The 21,896-nt window shown below is 40.4% G+C and overlaps 1 protein-coding gene across 1 annotated transcript in view; it reads left to right on the forward strand.

The window, feature by feature from the left end:
* LOC124277904 (protein O-mannosyl-transferase TMTC4-like) overlaps nucleotides 1–16,779 on the forward strand; it is a 45,562-nt gene extending 28,783 nt beyond the window's left edge. Inside the window, exons 10-18 of the mRNA XM_046713633.1 lie at nucleotides 11,953–12,009; nucleotides 12,184–12,255; nucleotides 12,999–13,075; nucleotides 13,813–13,920; nucleotides 14,347–14,454; nucleotides 14,991–15,132; nucleotides 15,321–15,435; nucleotides 15,857–16,039; nucleotides 16,333–16,779. Of these exons, the coding sequence (XP_046569589.1) occupies nucleotides 11,953–12,009; nucleotides 12,184–12,255; nucleotides 12,999–13,075; nucleotides 13,813–13,920; nucleotides 14,347–14,454; nucleotides 14,991–15,132; nucleotides 15,321–15,435; nucleotides 15,857–16,039; nucleotides 16,333–16,469 (999 nt within the window). The 3' untranslated portion in view covers nucleotides 16,470–16,779. The remainder of the gene's footprint in view (nucleotides 1–11,952; nucleotides 12,010–12,183; nucleotides 12,256–12,998; nucleotides 13,076–13,812; nucleotides 13,921–14,346; nucleotides 14,455–14,990; nucleotides 15,133–15,320; nucleotides 15,436–15,856; nucleotides 16,040–16,332) is intronic.
* Nucleotides 16,780–21,896: the final 5,117 nt, after the last annotated feature.

The following is a 21,896-nucleotide window of genomic DNA, read 5'->3' on the forward strand; positions in this document are numbered from 1 at the left end:
GAGAGTTTGTGTATGATGACGGGCCAGCCATTACCGAAAACAAAGACGTACTTCCTACGACCCCATTCGCCGATATTTTTGCTCATGACTTTTGGGGGAAAGACCTGGACAAAAGAAGCCACAAATCTTACAGACCTATCACAGTGATGACCTTCAGGTGAGCCAAGGGTGAGATAGTTCTGACGTAATCTTCAAATAATATACCTGGGCTAGAGTGAACTGTTCATTGGTCCCTGTATCTGGACACACAAGCCTCGTTGGTAGAGTCCTGGTCGAAGATTGAAACAAGGCGTTAATGGCACGTGTGGCCTGGCGCTGTGCATTGGGGGTAGCAAGGATTGATCGGAAACAGATGTGTCTGGATGGGAAATTCATGTTTAGCTACGGCGTACTTGCACTATGAAAGCGACCAGCTTGTAACATATTAGCGCAATAGTTATACTGTTTGTTGTTCATGCCTAAGACATTGTTCAATTCCCCTAAATTATGTGGAGCCCATCCTTGGCGCCCTTCGCCGTTACCAGACTGAAGCAATACCACAGTAGCAGCGAAGATAATACAAGGTTCTCCCGTGATTTTCAGTAATACAGAATGCATGAATCACACTTATACAAAAGAACATTCAAACTTTCATCAGATATTCTTCATTCAAGGTGGAACTACGCACTGGCAGGTGGACTACATCCTCGGGGCTTCCACGTTGTCAACATCGTCCTGCACGGCTTGGTGTCGGTCATCTTTCTGGCAGTATTCTCTGTCCTCATGTCTGGTTACCAGGTGGACCAGGAATCTGCCAGGCCGGTGTTTGCCTCGCCCCGAGCTGCTCTCCTGTGTGCTGTGTTGTTTGCTGTGCATCCCATTCACACTGAAAGCGTGAGTAGACACTGCTACTTGTACTCCAATTAATTATTGTGGTACAATAGCTTGGGACGTGGATGACAAACTAAAATTGCAAGTCATTCGGATATTTTTAATAATGGATGGTGTCGCTATACTATTTAATCCCTTAATACCAATTGGTTACAAGTGGCAATTGTACAGTTGTAATCATAGACATATCCTATTTTTTAATCTCTTCATATCCACCTGTTCCAGGTAGCAGGGATCGTGGGTCGGGCTGACCTGCTGTGTGCCTTAACCTTCCTTCTGTCGTTCCTGCTGTACGCCAGGGCCTGTATCTCACGTAAGTCTGATGTGTTGTAATACAAGTTTTACTTTACCGTCGAATATCCCATAACAGGAATTTGAAACATTAATAAACCAAAGATATTGACCAAAACGTGAAGCACAGAATTATAAGTGTATTTGTTACTTCCAATAGGGGGCGGTGGGGCAGCCTAGTGCTCGTCACGCTAAAGACCCGGGTTCGATTCCCCACATGGGTACAATGCGTGAAGCCCATCTCTGGTGTCCCCCCGCAGTGATATTGCTGGAAACCTAAACTCGCTCTCCCGGTAACTTACAATCGACATATATTTGATTGCATTCTTTCATGACGCATTAAGTATTCCCTGAGTGTAGGAACTGTTCTATGGAATGATCATGAAGAGCCAAAGATCACAGCTGAACACTCCGGCAAACGCCTTTGAGGACAAGTCTGGAACCGACGTTATTAAGGATTTTTTTTTATCTGTTTACGGTTAACAGTAAGAGAAAGAATTTCACTTAGTTTTTATTCGCCAAATTGATATTCACTTTAGCTACAATACTGATAATATATGTTAATATCCATTCAGGAAACCTTCATCATTATTTTTTATAATAGAAGACTTGAGACTTTGAAGCTGGACGTGCTCTGTCAGTGCTCACCACGCTTAGTCCGAATGTTCCATGGATCAGGGAATCGAGATGTGGGATTGTGGTGAATACATTTAGAGAAAAACACGTTTTGTGGAAACATTGAGCTGGATTCCTTTTGTGATAATTATTACATATCTTTAACCAAATACTTCTAGTTTTTAATAATCAGTATTCTAGCTTTCCCCGAACATAAACTGCTTCCTTGGTTGTATTGAGGAACATGGGTTATCACCGAGACAGGAATTTGTATGAACTGTTTTTTTAAAACACTGACACGTTTCATGAGAGTTCCTCCGCTGTCCGCTATATAAAAGCACAATGAATGTGGTGGTACGATATTTGCAACTGTCTCTCGAGTCATGTTGGAGGACAGTTTGTCGTAACGAATGGGTGTCTTCCTATTCTGTGTCCTCATTTTCAGTGTGTCCTTTCCACCAATGACAACAACGAGCACTTACTAAAAGACATTCAACAGCTTCATGTTTTCCTTTGGTCCATTGTTGTGGCATATGCTTGGACAACATCAATGATAACAGGCTACCGCCCTGAGTCCATCTCCATGGTGTCTGTACTAGCCAGTATGTGTCTGTGTGTCGTGTCATGGATCTTTCTGATTTCCGCTTCATCACAGGTCAGCTACCGTCCCGAGTCCTTCTCCCTGGTGTCTATACTGGCCAGTATGTGTCTATGTGTCATGTCATGGATCTTTCTCATTTCAGCTTCATGCTTGGTCAGCTACCGTCCCGAGTCCTTCTCCCTAGTGTCTATACTGGCCAGTGTCTCTGTACTGTCATGCCAGTATGTGTCTGTGTGTCCTTCTCCTGGTGTCATGGATCTTTCTGTCATGGATCTTTCTGATTTCAGCTTCATGCCTGGTCACTTACCGTCCCGAGTCCTTCTCCCTGGTGTCTATACTGGCCAGTATGTGTCTGTGTGTCATGTCATGGATCTTTCTGATTTCAGCTTCATGCTTGGTCAGCTACCGTCCCGAGTCCATCTCCCTGGTGTCTATACTGGCCAGTATGTGTCTGTGTGTCATGTCATGGATCTTTCTGATTTCAGCTTCATGTCTGGTTACTTACCGCCCCGAGTCCTTCTCCATGGTGTCTATACTGGCCAGTATGTGTCTATGTGTCATGTCCACCTTCTGCAAGGAGCAGGGCATCACTGTCATAGTAAGTATGCACTCAGTCTTATAGTCGTCACCTTGCAAGCCAATGGGCTGTTCAACAAAGTAACGAGAAAACAACGTTGAAAATTTCCAATTAACCATGTGATGAATTTCACAATTCAAACACTTTTTATTCTTATGCCATTTGTTTTAAAAAATATGTTTTGATTGACACATAATTGAAAATACAATAATGAAATATGGGCCAGCTGAACCTCTGAATTCTTTACCCAATGTTAGTAAGAACTTTTAGTATGCTAGTGTGAAGATGCATCAACGTTTAGATGAGTAACATGTATTACCCATAACTTCGCCTCGTGTTAACAGGGCATATGTAGTGTGTATGACATCGTCGTGGTCTGCAGGGTCCATCCCATGCAGTTGCTGACGTATAAGAAAGTTCGTGTCAGAGATAAGGTGAGGACAGAAGGAATGAGATAAAGGATTATATACAAGTAAGATACAAGTGCCACCTTATAACTGCGTGCAGAGAAATAGTGTTATTTATTTCAGGATAATATTTCAGTTGTTATGTTAACAGATGCATATATTAAAAAAATCAAATAAACCAAACAATTTTAACACGTGGGTTTTAACATTCATCCCCAAAAGATCCATTGGGTGTTTTTCAAATCGTCCATTATTCACTTGAAACAGAATTTGCACTTAGTAAAGTTGTGAATGAAATTATTAAGCTCGTTAATTTGATTTGGTATTTCACAACATATGTGCTGTTCTGAACAATGGTAGTCCCAACCAATTCACTCACTTACAATGACACTTGATATATCATACAATCTGCTTAGAATACGGTTGTTACATGTTCCGCTTACTACTACAGAGAATGGTTCTGTGGGTCAAGGGCATGTGTACAATGTGTGAATCCCCTTTCTGGTCTCCCCCGCCGTGATATTACTGGCTAAAAGCGGCGTAAAACTAAACTCACTCACTCACTTACTACTACAGAAAATGGTTCTGTGGGTCAAGGGCCTCCTCAAACGTCACCTCATCCTCTTCCTGACCGGCGTGTTACTCCTGGCTACTCGAATAGGTATCATGGGATTTTCAACACCGACATTCGCTTCTGAAGACAATCCACATTCCTTGGTCAATGGCACTATATCGAAAGTGAGTACTGTCCAGCGTATCGATAACGAATTTGAGGGTAAATGAACCCCCATGTCATCAGAACGCATCAGTCAGGAAGTCAATAGGTCTCGCTAACAGATAGACATTCATCAATAGGTCTCGCTAATAGACAGACATTCATCAATAGGTCTCGCTGATAGAGAGGCATTCATCAATAGGTCTCGCTAATAGAGAGACATTCATCAATAGGTCTCGCTAATAGATAGACATTCATCAATAGGTCTCGCTTTCAGAGAGGCATTCATCAATAGGTCTCGCTAATAGAGACGCATTCATCAATAGGTCTCGCTAATAGAGAGGCATTCATCAATAGGTCTCACTAATAGAGAGGCATTCATCAATACGTATTGCTAATAGAGAGACATTCTTCAATAGGTCTCGTTAATAGAGAGGCATTCATCAATAGGTCTCGCTAATAGAGAGACATTCATCAATAGGTCTCGCTAATAGAGAGGCATTCATCAATAGGTCTCGCTAATAGATAGACATTCACCAATAGGTCTCGCTAATAGATAGACATTCATCAATAGGTCTCGCTAATAGATAGACATTCATCAATAGGTCTCGCTAATAGAGAGACATTCATCAATAGGTCTCGCTAATAGAGAGGCATTCATCAATAGGTCTCGCTTATAGAGAGGCATTCATCAATAGGTCTAGCTAGTAGAGAGGCATTCATCAATAGGTCTCGCTAATAGATAGACATTCATCAATAGGTCTCGCTAATAGAGAGGCATTCATCAATAGGTCTCGCTAATAGAGAGACATTCATCAATAGGTCTCGTTAATAGATAGACATTCATCAATAGGTCTCGCTAATAGAGAGGCATTCATCAATAGGTCTCGCTAATAGAGAGGCATTCATCAATATGTCTCGCTAATAGATAGACATTCATCAATAGGTCTCGCTAATAGATAGACATTCATCAATAGGTCTCGCTAATAGAGAGGCATTCATCAATAGGTCTCGCTAATAGAGAGGCCTTTATCAATAGGTCTCGCTAATAGAGAGGCATTCATCAATACGTCTCGCTAATAGAGAGGCATTCATCAATGGGTCTCGCTAATAGAGAGGCATTCATCAATAGGTCTCGCTAATAGATAGACATTCATCATAAGGTCTCGCTAATAGATAGACATTCATCAATAGGTCTCGCTAATAGAGAGGCATTCATCAATAGGTCTCGCTTATAGAGAGGCATTCATCAATAGGTCTCGCTAATAGAGAGGCATTCATCAATAGGTCTTGCTAATAGAGAGGCATTCATCAATAGGTCTCGCTAATAGAGAGGCATTCATCAATAGGTCTCGCCAATAGATAGACATTCATCAAGAGATCTCGCTAATAGATAGACATTCATCAATAGGTCTCGCTAATAGATAGACATTCATCAATAGGTCTCGCTAATAGATAGACATTCATCAATAGGTCTCGCTTATAGAGAGGCATTCATCAATAGGTCTCGCTAATAGAGAGCCATTCATCAATAGATCTCGCTAATAGAGAGGCATTCATCAATAGGTCTCGCTAATAGATAGACATTCATCAATAGGTCTAGTTAATAAAGAGGCATTCATCAATAGGTCTCGCTAATAGATAGACATTCTTCAATAGGTCTCGTTAATAGAGAGGCATTCATCAATAGGTCTCGCTAATAGAGAGACATTCATCAATAGGTCTCGCTAATAGAGAGGCATTCATCAATAGGTCTCGCTAATAGAGAGACATTCATCAATAGGTCTCGCTGATAGAGAGGCATTCATCAATAGGTCTCGCTAATAGAGACGCATTCATCAATAGGTCTCGCTAATAGAGAGGCATTCATCAATAGGTCTCACTAATAGAGAGGCATTCATCAATAGGTATTGTTAATAGAGAGACATTCTTCAATAGGTCTCGTTAATAGAGAGGCATTCATTCAATAGGTCTCGCTAATAGAGAGACATTCATCAATAGGTCTCGCTAATAGAGAGGCATTCATCAATAGGTCTCGCTAAAAGATAGACATTCACCAATAGGTCTCGCTAATAGATAGACATTCATCAATAGGTCTCGCTAATAGATAGACATTCATCAATAGGTCTCGCTAATAGAGAGACATTCATCAATAGGTCTCGCTAATAGAGAGGCATTCATCAATAGGTCTCGCTTATAGAGAGGCATTCATCAATAGGTCTCGCTAGTAGAGAGGCATTCATCAATAGGTCTCGCTAATAGATAGACATTCATCAATAGGTTTCGTTAATAGAGAGGCATTCATCAATAGGTCTCGCTAATAGAGAGACATTCATCAATAGGTCTCGTTAATAGAGAGGCATTCATCAATAGGTCTCGCTAATAGAGAGGCATTCATCAATAGGTCTCGCTAATAGAGAGGCATTCATCAATATGTCTCGCTAATAGATAGACATTCATCAATAGGTCTCGCTAATAGATAGACATTCATCAATAGGTCTCGCTAATAGAGAGGCATTCATCAATAGGTCTCGCTAATAGAGAGGCCTTTATCAATAGGTCTCGCTAATAGAGAGGCATTCATCAATAGGTCTCGCTAATAGATAGACATTCACCAATAGGTCTCGCTAATAGATAGACATTCATCAATAGGTCTCGCTAATAGAGAGGCATTCATCAATAGGTTTCGCTAATAGAGAGGCTTTCATCAATAGGTCTTGCTAATAGAGAGGCATTCATCAATAGGTCTCGCTAATAAAGAGGCATTCATCAATAGGTCTCGCTAATAGATAGACATTCATCAATAGATCTCGCTAATAAAGAGGCATTCATCAATAGGTCTCGCTAATAGATAGACATTCATCAATAGGTCTCGCTAATAGATAGACATTCATCAATAGGTCTCGCTAATAGATAGGCATTCATCAATAGGTCTCGCTAATAGAGAGGCATTCATCAATAGGTCTCGCTAATAGAGAGGCATTCATCAATAGGTCTCGCTAATAGAGAGGCATTCATCAATAGGTCTCGCTAATAGATTCAGAATAGGTCATTCATCAATAGGTCTCGCTAATAGAGAGGCATTCATCAATAGGTCTCTAATAGATAGATTCAGAGAGACATTCATCAATAGGTCTCGTTAATAAAGAGGCATTCATCAATAGGTCTCGCTAATAGATAGACATTCACCAATAGGTCTCGTTAATAAAGAGGCATTCATCAATAGGTCTCGCTAAGAGATAGACATTCATCAATAGGTCTCGTTAATAGAGAGGCATTCATCAATAGGTCTCGCTAATAGAGAGACATTCATCAATAGGTCTCGCTAATAGAGAGATTCATCAATAGGTCTCTTCATCAACATTCATCAATAGGTCTCGCTAATAGATAGACATTCATCAATAGGTCTCGCTAATAGATAAACATTCATCAATAGGTCTCGCTAATAGATAGACATTCATCAATAGGTCTCGCTAATAGAGAGGCATTCATCAATAGGTCTCGCTTATAGAGAGGCATTCATCAATAGGTCTCGCTAGTAGAGAGGCATTCATCAATAGGTCTCGCTAATAGATAGACATTCATCAATAGGTCTCGCTAATAGAGAGGCATTCATCAATAGGTCTCGCTTATAGAGAGACATTCATCAATAGGTCTCGCTAATAGAGAGGCATTCATCAATAGGTCTCGCTAATAGAGAGGCATTCATCAATAGGTCTCGCTAATAGATAGACATTCATCAATAGGTCTCGCTAATAGAGAGACATTCATCAATAGGTCTCGCTAATAAAGAGGCATTCATCAATAGGTCTCATTCATCAATAGGTCTAATAGATAGGCATTCATCAATAGGTCTCGCTAATAGAGAGGCATTCATCAATAGGTCTCGCTAATAGAGAGGCATTCATCAATAGGTCTCGCTAATAGAGAGACATTCATCAATAGGTCTCAATAGGTCTCATCAATAGGTCTAATAGAGAGATTCATCAATAGGTCTCGCTAATAGAATAGGAGGCATTCATCAAGGTAGGTCTCGCTAATAGATAGGGTCATTTCATCAATAGGTCTCGCTAATAGAGAGGCATTCATCAATAGGTCTCGCTAATAGATAGACATTCATCATCAATCATTCATCAATAGGTCTCGCTAATAGGTCTCGCTAATTTCATCATATAGAGAGGCATTCATCAATAGGTCTCGCTAGGAGGCATTCTCGCTAAATAGAGAGACATTCATCAATAGGTCTCGTTAATAGAGGCATTCATCAATAGGTCTCGCTAATAGATAGACATTGATCAATAGGTTTCGTTAATAGAGAGACATTGATCAATATGTCTCGCTAATAGAGAGGCATTCATCAATAGGTCTCGCTAATAGATAGACATTCATCAATAGGTCTCGTTAATAGAGAGGCATTCATCAATAGGTCTCGCTAATAGAGAGAAATTCATCAATAGGTCTCGTTAATAGAGAGGCATTCATCAATAGGTCTCGCTAATAGAGAGACATTCATCAATAGGTCTCGTAAATAGAGAGACATTCATCAATAGGTCTCGCTAATAGAGAGGCATTCATCAATAGGTATCGCTAATAGAGAGGCATTCATCAATAGGTCTCGCTAATAGATAGACATTCATCAATAGGTCTCGCTAATAGAGAGGCATTCATCAATAGGTCTCGCTAATAGAGAGGCATTCATCAATAGGTCTCGCTAATAGAGAGGCATTCATCAATAGGTCTCGCTAATAGAGAGGCATTCATCAATAGGTCTCGCTAATAGATAGACATTCATCAATAGGTCTCGCTAATTGAGAGGCATTCAACAATAGGTCTCGCTAATAGAGAGGCATTCAACAATAGGTCTTGCTTATAGAGAGGCATTCGTGAGGAAGTTCAAATTGAGAGAAATATTTCCCCTAAGAAGGATCTAGACAACACTGCTGGTCTTTATCAAATCAAGGTAATCTCGATGTAGTTGCCCTTTTCTTCACAATCACTATCCTGTGCCAAGATCAAGATCCGACAATAACAGACGACCGAGTATGTTACAAACGGATCACTACAAACGGTACACAATTTTGGAAATAATATGATACATGAACGAACTCCTCATCCTAGGCAATCACCTGGAAGTTACCGCTTGTGCAAAGAAAAATTCCAAGTTGAATACTTTGTTATTTCTTTGCCTGCCTTATATGTAATGAGTATTTATTAATGTATATGTAATACGTACTTTTTCAGGTTTTAAACTACAACTACCTTTATGCCATCAACACCTGGCTGCTGTTGAATCCATGGTGGCTGTGTTGTGATTGGGCGATGGGTTGTATACCTGTCATCACCTCATTGGCTGATCCAAGAACCCTAGTGGTCATAGCTCTCTGGACCGGGTTTGGGTTTTTGTTTCATCGTTGTTGCCATGGTGAAATGAACAGAGATCAAAGGTGGATACATGATTTGATATAGATGACTTAGGCATAGAAAATCGTTCTACATAACTCTGTGCAAAATTGGGGGAGCTGACAGAACCTATTTAGACGAATTTCCACGAATTTCACGAATTTCCACATTTCAGATTTTGAAAAAATGTTTTTTAAAGTATATACATACGTAGTTCATATGATCCAGATAGAGCCCGCATTTTTCCTGCGTAAGATGGTAAACTAATTGTTTGAACTTCTTACAGATCGGTTTCAAATTGCAATGCATTACGAAGACGTTTTAAGGGCATTAAGATATTTCTAATCCGATTAAAACGTTTGGAAAATGTTTTTGAAGTGTGTTTGTCAAGCATTTAAAGGGACCTGTTCAGTGTCAGGAACTGATTGAAACTATTTCATTCTTAGTAGCCTTGCAGTATTTTTATGGTTTAGTTTGGAGATACCGAACACTCAAAGCGTTACAAAGTAAGCCTATGTTAATATATGGGAGTTCCAGCTGAGATTGGTTTGTAGGGAGAGACCCACGTTAACTTCAGACGTTTAACATAAGAATGCACTAATATTTAGACTTCTATATTCAGGATCCTGATCACGTCGCTGGCAGTATTAGGTATTCCCTTCCTGCCAGCCAGCAACCTGTTTTTCCGTGTGGGTTTCGTCATCGCAGAGAGGATTCTGTACCTGTCCTGTGCTGGCTTCGGTATGTTGGTGGTGCTCGGGGCCAGACAGATCTGTCTTCATGCTCATTCCACAACCAAGAAGGTAAGCTACCAAAGTGCCCCGTGGACCTTTGAAGATGTGAAATCCACTGATCACGGGGAATTCGACTGTTAATCATTTTATTTCTGAAAACGTCCGGTAAGATTCGGATAAGAATTTATTTTCAATAACCAGTGCCGTCGTAAGAGACGTCAAATGGGGTCGTGGTGTCTGGCTTGTTGATTTGGTTTGATGTACGTCATCATTTGTTTAGATGGATACTCAGGATGCCATTCCTTGCTTTGTCTGGCCTTGTCTGGAATACCTACAGACAGCCATTGTGAGGCTGAATGAGTCGTTACATACATTCAAATCGAGACATGGGCAAAAGGGAACCTTCGTCCGAACTGGTGTATGTTTTCAAATTTACATGTGTTGTTTGTTTATTCAACGCCGCACAACCAGACAATCCAGTGATCAACAGCAGGAGCATCGATCTACGCAATTTGGATGCACTGACAAGTGTCAACAAAGTCAGCATGCCCGACATTTGTCTCTTGCGACCAACACTGGTTGCTGAAGACAAGTTCTTCACGGGTCAATTTACACCTGTGAAGTGAAAGTCTACCAAAGGCACTGCATAAAATGACAAATGGTTACGTTCGTACAATTGTTTAAGGGGGTGGTGTTACGACAACAGCTGATAGTTCAGATTAGGTGTTATGTACACTCTGGTTCCTTTCATTTATGTTTGGTGCATGTTGTGTCGCACTTGTGGGGTCGATATTCAATCAGTTTTAATTTTTCTCTTGCATGAAGATTCGTTTCACAGGATAATTGTCTGTTTCAAATGACACTGTAGACTAAATGTTGTTACTTTTAGTCAATTAATATTACGTAGAAATGTGTGTTTCTCGGTACCAGTTATCATGGTGATCATATAAGGTCAGAGCCAAAGGAAACTGCGTCCCCTGCAAGACATGTCTTCATAAATGCGTGATATGTGTTATACATATACTAGATACATAACGCTACTCGGGTAACAGTAAATCGCAGCGACAAAACCATTTCCACATCCATTTGAAATTTCTGCTAAATGCAGAATCGATTGTACAGTTGTGTTTATATCATGAGAATATATTTGATTCAGCAGTATTACAGCTGTACGATGTTGTTTGTAAACAAACGAATGCATTTTTGCTGCGTTTTACAGCTAATTTTCTCGTTGCTTCGATTAATTCCTCTCTGCTTCAGTATTTTTAAGTCACTTCAAGTTTCTCTAAAAACGATAACATAATTGAATTAACGAGAAAACTATTGAAATAACAAGAAAATACTCCCAAGCACCGAGCAACGAGAAAGTCTGAAAAAATACATTGTATGCAGCAGCTTTAGGCTTTCTTACAACAGTTAATCCATGCAGTATCACAGTCCGTTGTATGACGTGGTATTGGATTGGTCAAGTAGACCTGAATGTCTTTGTGCCCTGTGTCAAAATAGGCATGCTTTTATTTTGCCTGTATTTTCACTAAATATTAAAAATCTATTATCAACATCGTTTAATAGTATCAAATGCTATCTTCACCAAATTTTATCAGTAATGGCAAGCACATTTCAGTAGTTTTGGTTTTTGCAGTAGTTTTAAATTCCTCGAAGAATCTATCGATTTGAAACAAAATAGTTTGGAATCAATTTTAATTTTTACAAGTTTTAATAAAAGTATTTCTGTTCTATAGGGGCTGTCGGCCGGGTTTATTGTCCTCATACTGCTATTTGTTCTTCGATCGATCGAGGTGAGTCTTTCTTTTCAGTAATAGATGATAGATGATTATGTGCGCTCTCGTCCTATAAACATCAGTAACAAATCAAACACTGACGCGTCAACAGCTCCTTATGTAGAAACCATCTTGATGGACAAATGGTTGGAAGATGGAAGTCAAAGCTGATATATGAACATATCATTTCAGAGGAGCCAGGACTTCAAAACGAAAATGTCAATTTACACATCAGGAGCCAAAGTCTGTCCCCTGAATGCTAGGGTAGGTTTGATGTTAATTTTTTTGGTGAATGTGAACCTTCAAAATGTCATTTCCGTGTCTTACACGATTCAAGGTCAAAACCGACTGTAACCTCCATGTGTATGACAGCCAGCACTCTCTTCCTTATACCCCCTGTCAGCCTCCTTATCATCTGAAGGGACAGTCTGCGCCATCCCTCGTGTAAAGCAGCTTCCAATTGGGACAGGTTCTGCACAAGAGGTTCCCTTTGTTGCACACGACGATCATGTCCCAGATATGCTTCAAAGGGTTAAGATCGGAGCTCATCCAATCTTGTTTTATTTCAATGGGTGCTTAATTAGTTCTTTGTGTATATATAATATAATATTACTATACCATGGCCACGTTTGTACGTAAGGTAATACGCTTTTCCAAACAGGTGGCAAACTAAGAGTTACGATATCATTATCTCCTGATTGTAACGACATTTTATATGTCTCGTCACTAATAGTTGAGTGAGTTTGTAAGTGAAGGTGGTTCACAATAATATTGCAGCCTGTCAGCTTAATGTGGATGTCAAGTCTTGAACTTGTCCACATCTCAGACATTTAGTGGCGGCCGGGGCACAACTATTATGCTGACAAATCAAGAAACACAATTATGACAAAATGGATTCGATAAGACCATCATAGGTTTCTGGGGTGTCCAAGGGACGCAACTCTGTACAGCCAACGTCGGCGCCTTCGACCCGTCTAGCCCCTAACATTGTGTTAATGTATTTACAGATTCACTTCAACATTGGAAACGTGATAAAGTACGAAAATACTGACATTGGTATTGATGAATTCAGACTAACTTTGAAGTAAGTATTGAGAGGAATATAATGCCTTCATAACGACATAAATGTATATACTATCCTAATTTACACAAGTGTCGTTTTAAATTATATTTCAGAACAATGATGTGTTTAATTGGCTGGTATGTCATCGTATATGATGCTAACTCTTTGCTTGCGCTAACAGCCACAGTTTGCTTTATAATGACTGGATTATTTGGTCTTTGTTTGCTGTTTAAAGCAACACTCAGAAATATTCCACTCATTTAACAACGGCCTGTAAATGCCCGAGTCGGCAGACAATCCAGTGATTGATATTGTGAACACAAACCCACGTCGTCGGGGTACGATGACATGCAATCCACAGACCACCCTATCCAGTAGGTCGTCTCTTACGACAACCCATAGTTGGGGGAGTATGTGTAATCTTCACAAGGTGATTTGATTGGTGACGCCGGAATATTGTTGGAATATTACAAAGTGCGGCGACATTCAGGCACCATTTTACAAGTGTACTAGCCTCACTAGGTTTACCCAAGTACATTGGCCCCAGTTCACCATTTTACACCTGTGTTATTCGCTTGAGTGAGTCTTACGCCGCTTTTAGCAATATTCCAATAGCATCACAGCAGGGGACACATTGTACCAGGGCCTTCCGCATGACGAGTGGAAGCTGTAACCATTAGGCTACCCCACAGCCCCGTCATTCGCTTGATGTGTTGAGGGTGTTCTTTTGAACATATGACAGCATCATGTTTCCTCAGATTGCATCCGCATTACAACGCTGCATTGATCAACCTGGCGATCATCCTGACGGACAAAGGCAATGCAGTGGAAGCCAAGGAACTTCTGGACAGAGCCATTGGTCACGGGTACCGTCCCTGCTGGACTTTCTTTAATCACATAGAAGCATTATGTTATAATATGTACTGAGTAAAGCCAACATCTAAAACAACCATCTTTGATGTACAACTTCACTTCATTACCATAAAACATTTCTGCACGTCTCCAAGAACCCCTCCTTGCAAGACGACTATTACATCCTTAATCCGATTCAGGATCCATTGATATGGTTGAGTAGTAGAGTCGACCGAATATATATGTGTCTACAGGGAAATCCACCCGAGCGATTGGATTATTCATTGGATTATTACACGTGCACTGGCCTCACTAGGTTAAGCCAGAACATCAACCCAGGTAGATGATCCTTGATACACTAGCTTCAACACTCACGTTCCATTTGCTTGATGTGCTGAGTTTAGTAATTGCTAAATGATTAAAGCTCCATGTTTCCCCAGGTCGAATAAGCGCTACATGGCTGCATTGATCAACTTGGCAGTCCTCCTGAGGAAGAAAGGCAGTGCTCTGGAGGCGAAGGGGCTTCTGGACAAAGCCATCGGATACAGGTACCATCCTTGGTGGACTTTCCTTACACCAATAGAAGCTTTAGTCGTCCGTACTAAGTAAAGCCAGCATCTACTGATATACAACAATAAAATCAACAAAACTATTTTCATTACCATAAAAAAGTTCTGCATGAGTTGATGGTTCTACATTATCGACGGACATCTGATTCGAAGACGACTGTTTGAGCTGTGCAAAATTGTTTCCTTAATCTGATTCCGGATCCGCTGATATGTGTCAGTGTTAGAGTCGACTGATTACTGACAATGCGGTGTAAGCGGGGCAGAGGGATGGGGTTCAATCTGCGAAGAAGTGACAGAGAAACCTGGGTTTGAAATCTTGAACCTTTAGATTCTGATCCTTGGTGTGTCAATACCATTTACGTGCTCCGGGATTCCACCACATTATGTACAATTCCGTCGCTTTCAAAACACATGGTTTGTGAACAACTCTTTCAACGTAAAATCAACCGTTAGATAAATGTTTGAACATTCAAACTAGAGGATCACTCAACTACTGTCTACATTTTAATTCCAAGTCCAGAGTCTGCAGAGGCGTGGATGAACCTGGGCATTGTGCAGGTCCAGCTGAATAACACAGGGTCTTCAGAAGCCAGCTTTCTCCGGGCCCTTCAACTAGACAGCAGGTACACAGACTGTCATTACAACCTTGGCAACCTGGTGAGTAACACAACACCTGTGAGTTTATTTTCTTAATCGGGATGTTGAGAGCTGACAATTCCAAGGAACTGGGCAATTTTACTAAAGAAGGAGAAAAATTAAATGTTTAATATGAGAGCTTGAATTTTACAAGCTATGTCTGGTCTTTCATACAGTTTAGAAATATGTTACATTATATATCCCTGCAGTACAAGTTACTCGGTCGTCATGAAGAGGCTATCGCGGCATGGCAGAATGCCACACAGATCAGTCCGAGCCATGCAGGAGCCTGGAAAAACTCCTTCCTCATCCTGGATCATCTGGGTAAGGTTGGTTGGTTGACTGTTGTTTAACGCCGCACTCAGCAATATTCCAGCTATATGGCGGCCGTATGTAAATAATCAAGATTAGACCAGACAACCCAGTGAACAACATCATGAACATCCATTACACAACTGACATAAATACGATGATGCAATGACATGTGTTATCCAAGTCAACCACGCAGGATCCGGGAAAAGCTCCTTCCTCATCCTGAATCAGATAGGTAAGATGTGAGAATTCGAACTTGGTTAGCAATAAATCCAGTCAAAATCTGCTATCCACAAATAGCACAAACTGTATGTATCCAGTGTCTAGTTTAATCATATTACATGTGCAGTCTATACATTTAAACATTTCATCAGTGTCACTGTATTCCACACACAGCTATTATCCGGCTGACAACTGATTTTGTCTCACACAGGCAATTACGACCAAGCTATTGAGGCGGGTAGGAAAGCTATCTATCAGCTTCCCAAGGAGACGGACCTTTTGGCTCGTGTTGCCGGTGTTTACGTCAAGGTGAAGAGGTACCAGGAAGGGGAACAACTCTTTCTGAAAGCCCTCCAAAGAGACAATTCCAAGTATTACATACATCATAATTTAGGTGTGTACTTCGTCCAAAATCATATTAGGAAATTTTCCCCCAACCCCAATGTAAGGTAAAAATACTTACCAATCAACCAACCAACCAGTCAGTCAGAGAGATTACGTGTCATAGCATTTGATGCTTCCTCGAGAAACTTTAAGTGTTTATGGTCACCCGTAGCTCAATGGTCTAAGGTCCCTCATAGCTGTTGGGTTCGAATCCCAACAGCTATGCTTCCAAATAGGTGTAAACAAAACTCACTCACTCCCTCTTACACATATTCATAGTGCTAATGTGGTTGTCTTTTTCAGGTGTGTTATACACTGAGTGGGGGCAGCATGACAAAGCTGAGGCAGCCCTCTTGACGGCACAGAAGCTCAACCCAAATGATCCTCTTATCCTGAAAAGCCTGCAAACACTCCACAGAAAAATGGGGATGAACACGTAAACTCTGAATAACTGTAGGACTGTACCTTTATTTCAGTATCTGACAACTGTGCAGATTCAAAGAACATTGTATGAATGGTAATGTTGACATATGTAGTCCGCATATGATAGAAGCCTTGTGATTGGTACGCTCAACTTCACGTAGACACCTGATTGGATAAAAAGCCAGTAAAAGGAGGTAATAACATTTTAGCTCCGAGCCGTAGATGCATCCAAGGTACTAGTGGAGATTTATCGGAACGTATACCCTGGAGATATCGAGGATGGTCAATGTATATTGCAGATTTTGTCAAAATAAAAAGATGTAGCCAGAGTTGCGCTAGTAATCACATGTTCTACTACAGTACATGTTCCTGAATACTATTGGCTAATGTCACATAGCCAGTATATGGGGCTCGTAAGATACATCACTCATAACACCGCGTGACACTTGAATAAAATATTTAGAATACAACTCGTAACATGTTTATAGAACTACTATTGATATATACTGTAAACCATTAAAAACGCAATTGGTATTTGTTGTCCTGAAACTTACAAAAGTTCTATTGAAGATTTTTTCCTGCAATACAGATGATGTAGGGATAAAAGGCTGTTATTCTGGACCATTTCGAGTTGGAGTCCCGGAGCATTCCTCTCACATGAACTTTGATACTTAAAACTGAACCTTTGACATTTCTCGTAAACACAACCACATTCATGAAACACGTTGTGCACACGCATTACCTGCACCCAGGCCCTGTAAAAGCACAAGGAATTGTGGAACTCAATCACTTTGAGAAAATGCCACACTTGACACAAGACGAAAGGAATCAGGTTATCGGTATGGTCAGCCAAGGTGCTTCAGATGTGATGATAGCCAGGCACTTTAATGTGCATCCATCCACTGTAAGTCGACTCAGACAAAGTTTTCGGGCTACCGGAAGTGTTGCTGATCGTCCGCGACCTGGTGCACTACCTGTGATAACAGCTCGACAAAACCGCAATATCCGAGTTTCACACCTGCGAAATCGGTTCCAAACAGCTGATGATTAGGCAAGGAGGACAATTGGGACAAGTCAACGTCATTTCAATGCAAATGGGGCCAATCTTGGCAACAGGACATGGCCAGATGTCATTTTTTCAGATGAATCCAGGTTTAACTTATCCTTTGCAGATGGACGTCAACAGATTTATCGACGTAAAGGAGAAAGACTTGCGCCAAACTGTGTCCTTGAACATGATCGTTTTGAAGGGGGTGGTGTCATGATCAGACCTCAGACCACCAGAGGCTGCAGACCATCCAACAGCTGTTCCTGAGAAATGTGTGTCTTTCAATGCCCCAAAGACTGCGAGCATGTCTTGCAGCGCACGGTGGACACACACGATATTGACTGCAAGTGACCCCTCCTTTGTTTGATGTTGTTGCGTCACTGATGTTTTTGTTGACTGGACATTTTCAGATGAAATTATTCACAGATTTTCACTTAAAACATATCTGCCAGTTAGGTTTATATATGCTGAAATTAGTGTAGGTACAGAAAGTATGAATGTTAAATTGCGTTTTTAATGGCTTACAGTATATTATATTATTTTTGCCGAGAAATATGAGAAACGTATGTATATATCCATATATATAATAATTAGAACAAAACCAATTACCAAGCATACACTACAACTAATAACAAGCTTATAGCACTGAAAGTACTATTGATATATTATATTATTTTTGCCGAGAAAATATGAGAAACGTCTGTATATGTTTATATATATAATAATTAGAACATAATCAATTACCAAGCATACCATACAACGAATAACAAGCTTATAGCACTGAAAGTACTATTGATATATTATATTATTTTTGCCGAGAAAATATGAAAAACGTCTGTATATATTCATATATATAATAATTAGAACCTAACCGGATACCCGGCATAGAGTACAGCCAATAACATGAACACATTGGTAGAATTATCAGACAGTGTGCTTCTCTTCATTCCAACGGTTCAGTGATGTCTTTCAGTGATGCATTTTCAGTTACATACACAGATTTGTGCTAAATATATTACATACAATCTTACTTTCATTTCCAATCGTTGCTGTTGAAATAAAAGTGTGAATGTGTAACACTATTGATTATTTTCCTATGAAAAGGATGTTTAAATATTTATTATAAAGACTGGTTGCACAGCATGACTGAAATGTTGTGGTTTTGATTGGTGATACTATGGCGGCATATTATGTTGTGGACAAAATGTAAATAAAATTTACGCATATCTCATCGTGATTATTTATTAATATATTTGTTAACCTTTCATTGATGGTATTTAGTCATGAAATCACAACAAAGCACCACAGAGCCATATAATAACAGGCAACATACAAAAGCAACTAAACCGTAAGTTTTTGATGTCACTGGCATATTGAAGAACCAGACAGACAGACAGACAGGTTTATTTCATAAATGTGGCCATGAGGCTAATATACAAAATCACAATTTGGATGAATTGTTTACAGAGCGCATGGACATGATTTTGTTTACAAAAATTACTACACGGAGTGTGACATTGTGGTTCTTAGTATTTAGAAGATGTACGATTTCTTTGTTTATTTGTGTTCATGGTATGTAGTGAGTTCTTTCCGCTGCATATAGAGGACATTTGATTAATACATGGTACTCATCCTCTGGTACACTTACAATTATCACACAAAGCTACACTAATGTCATTGTCTTTAGATCTTCTATATGAAACTATTTTCAGATTGGTGGAGCCGCATCTAATTTTCTATTAAAACTATGCGCAGATGTAACGAAGAGAGTGCAATCAAATACAATTCTCGAACAATATCAGATTTAATAGCAAAATACATGTACAATGATCTTGAGTTTCTCATATCTTGCGTCCATTGTTGGTAGTACATGTCTTTACAACGTTGTTTTAAAGATATAAAAACAGTTCACGGTTTCCAACATTTTGATACATCCATACATAAGCAAAGCCATGTTGAAATAACTTTGATCGTACTGCCGAAGCCCAGTTAACATCTCCATTATCGTCTAAACGTTTCAACATATCATACGAGCGACGTGAGTAACGTGTGTCTGGTTGTCGAAGCCCAGTTAACATCTCCATTATCGTCTAAACGTTTCAACATATCATACGAGCGACGTGAGTAACGTGTGTCTGGTTGCCGAAGCCCAGTTAACATCTCCATTGTCGTCTAGACGTTTCAACATATCATACGAGCGACGTGAGTAACGTGTGTCTGGTTGCCGAAGCCCAGTTAACATCTCCATTATCGTCTAAACGTTTCAACATATCATACGAGCGACGTGAGTAACATGTGTCTGGTTGCCGAAGCCCAGTTAACATCTCCATTATCGTCTAAACGTTTCAACATATCATACGAGCGACGTGAGTAACGTGTGTCTGGTTGCCGAAGCCCAGTTAACATCTTCATTGTCGTCTAGACGCTTCAACATATCATACGAGCGACGTGAGTAACGTGTGTCTGGTTGCCGAAGCCCAGTTAACATCTTCATTGTCGTCTAGACGCTTCAACATATCATACGAGCGACGTGAGTAACGTGTGTCTGGTTGCCGAAGCCCAGTTAACATCTCCATTGTCGTCTAGACGCTTCAACATATCATACGAGCGACGTGAGTAACGTGTGTCTGGATGCCGAAGCAGACGTATCCAGAACGAAACAACACGTGACATATAGTTCATGATCCCATCGTGGTTGGATGCTATTCACGAGCCCATTGGATTTGGAAAACGTTGATTTAGGCCCTATATGAACACCACCCGTATGTTCACCATACATGTACCGATGAAATATCTGAATATATATTACCCACTTGCTGAAATGAACATAATTTTTCAATCTGTTATTGTTTATTAAGCTGACTGTTCTTGTTGGCTGACGCCTTACCTAAGACACAGACCAAATATATGACGGCATATTCTGACTTAAAATGGCCTCCACATATTAGTTGTTTACTAGAATAGGTAATGCACGCTAGATAATACCGGGGCATTCGAACATACATCTACACACCTTGCTACTCAGGGAAAGGCTACACAAAGATGTACGTCTGTGTGTTAAAATACTAGTCTCCCTCTCTCTCTCTCTCTCTCTCTCTCTCTCTCTCTCTCTCTCTCTCTCTCTCTCTCTCTCTCTCTCTCTCTCTCTCTCTCTCTCTCTCTCTCTCTCTCTCTCTCTCTCTCTCTCTCTCTCTCTCTCTCACACACACACACAAGGAGTACGTCACACGGGCAACCTACTAAAGGAACTTAAGGTGTTCGTCTGTATGTATTCAAAATATCCAAATGACCTGCTTGCTATCATGGCTTGAAACTCGGTTATTGAACCGTTGAAGCGAACCTGCACTGTCATTGTGTATCTGTTGTGGTGTCGTTGGCGGCGTATGTAGCAGCTGGAATGCTTGAAAGGACATAATGGGAGCTCGATAAACGAATGTCAATATCCAGACAGCCCGTTGCTCTACAGAACGCGTGATCCTTAAGTTTCATAACTAGGTTAGATAAAGTAACACTCGGTTTTCCGGGCTTGGTCCCTTCGTCACGGCATGGTTTGGCTGGTTGTTTTGTTGTTTAACGCCGCACTCTGCAATATTCCAGCTATATGGCGGAGGTCTGTAATTAATCGAGTCTGGACCAGACCATCAAGTGAATGTGCATCGGTCCATGTCAACTAAGTCAACGAGCCTGACCACCCGATCCCGTTAGTCGCCTCTTACAATTATGGGTTGCTGAAGACCAATTCTGTACTTTACTAAGAAAGTGTAATCCCAAATATAACATATGTTACATTTGATCACTTTCTGAATGGCATTGTGTAATCATAACTTTCGGCCGTGGGAGCCGTGCCAATTTACACATATCAGAGGGGTACACAAAGTCCGCAGTCTAGACTACCAGTTGTCCGACTTTCATTTTTGTGGAAGTCGCGGTGGCTGAGCGGGTTAGGCGGCTGACTTTGTGTGCTGGCGATAAAGTGCCTGACTCTGAGGGTGTGGGTTCGAATCCCGGATGGGACTCAACCCAACGAAAGTACTAGAACCTGTACTTTACTAAGAAAGTGTAATCCCAAATATAACATATGTTACATTTCTAAATAGCATTGTGTAATCAAGTCTAACCCGTATCTTCACAGGTCACATGAACTGTGAATGTGTCATGATTCTTCACAAAAGTGTTATTAACTGCATTCAACTTTATAAAATAGAAGTCAATAACAGTAAAATGAAATTATAGTTTTCAAAAGCGTAATAAGCAAAAGTATATTTCCCACATAGCAAACATAATACTTGTTAGAAGAGAGTGATGTCACACTCATACTTGTGCTCGTAGGAGCGCCGTCGCTGTTTGGAAGCATTTAGTTTGATCTCTGTAATCTATATATCTTAAGATAAAGTAG

Source organism: Haliotis rubra, unplaced genomic scaffold (genome assembly GCF_003918875.1).
Source record: "Haliotis rubra isolate DU_JTF1 unplaced genomic scaffold, ASM391887v1 Scf106, whole genome shotgun sequence".
In the NCBI taxonomy this organism is placed as follows: domain Eukaryota; kingdom Metazoa; phylum Mollusca; class Gastropoda; order Lepetellida; family Haliotidae; genus Haliotis; species Haliotis rubra.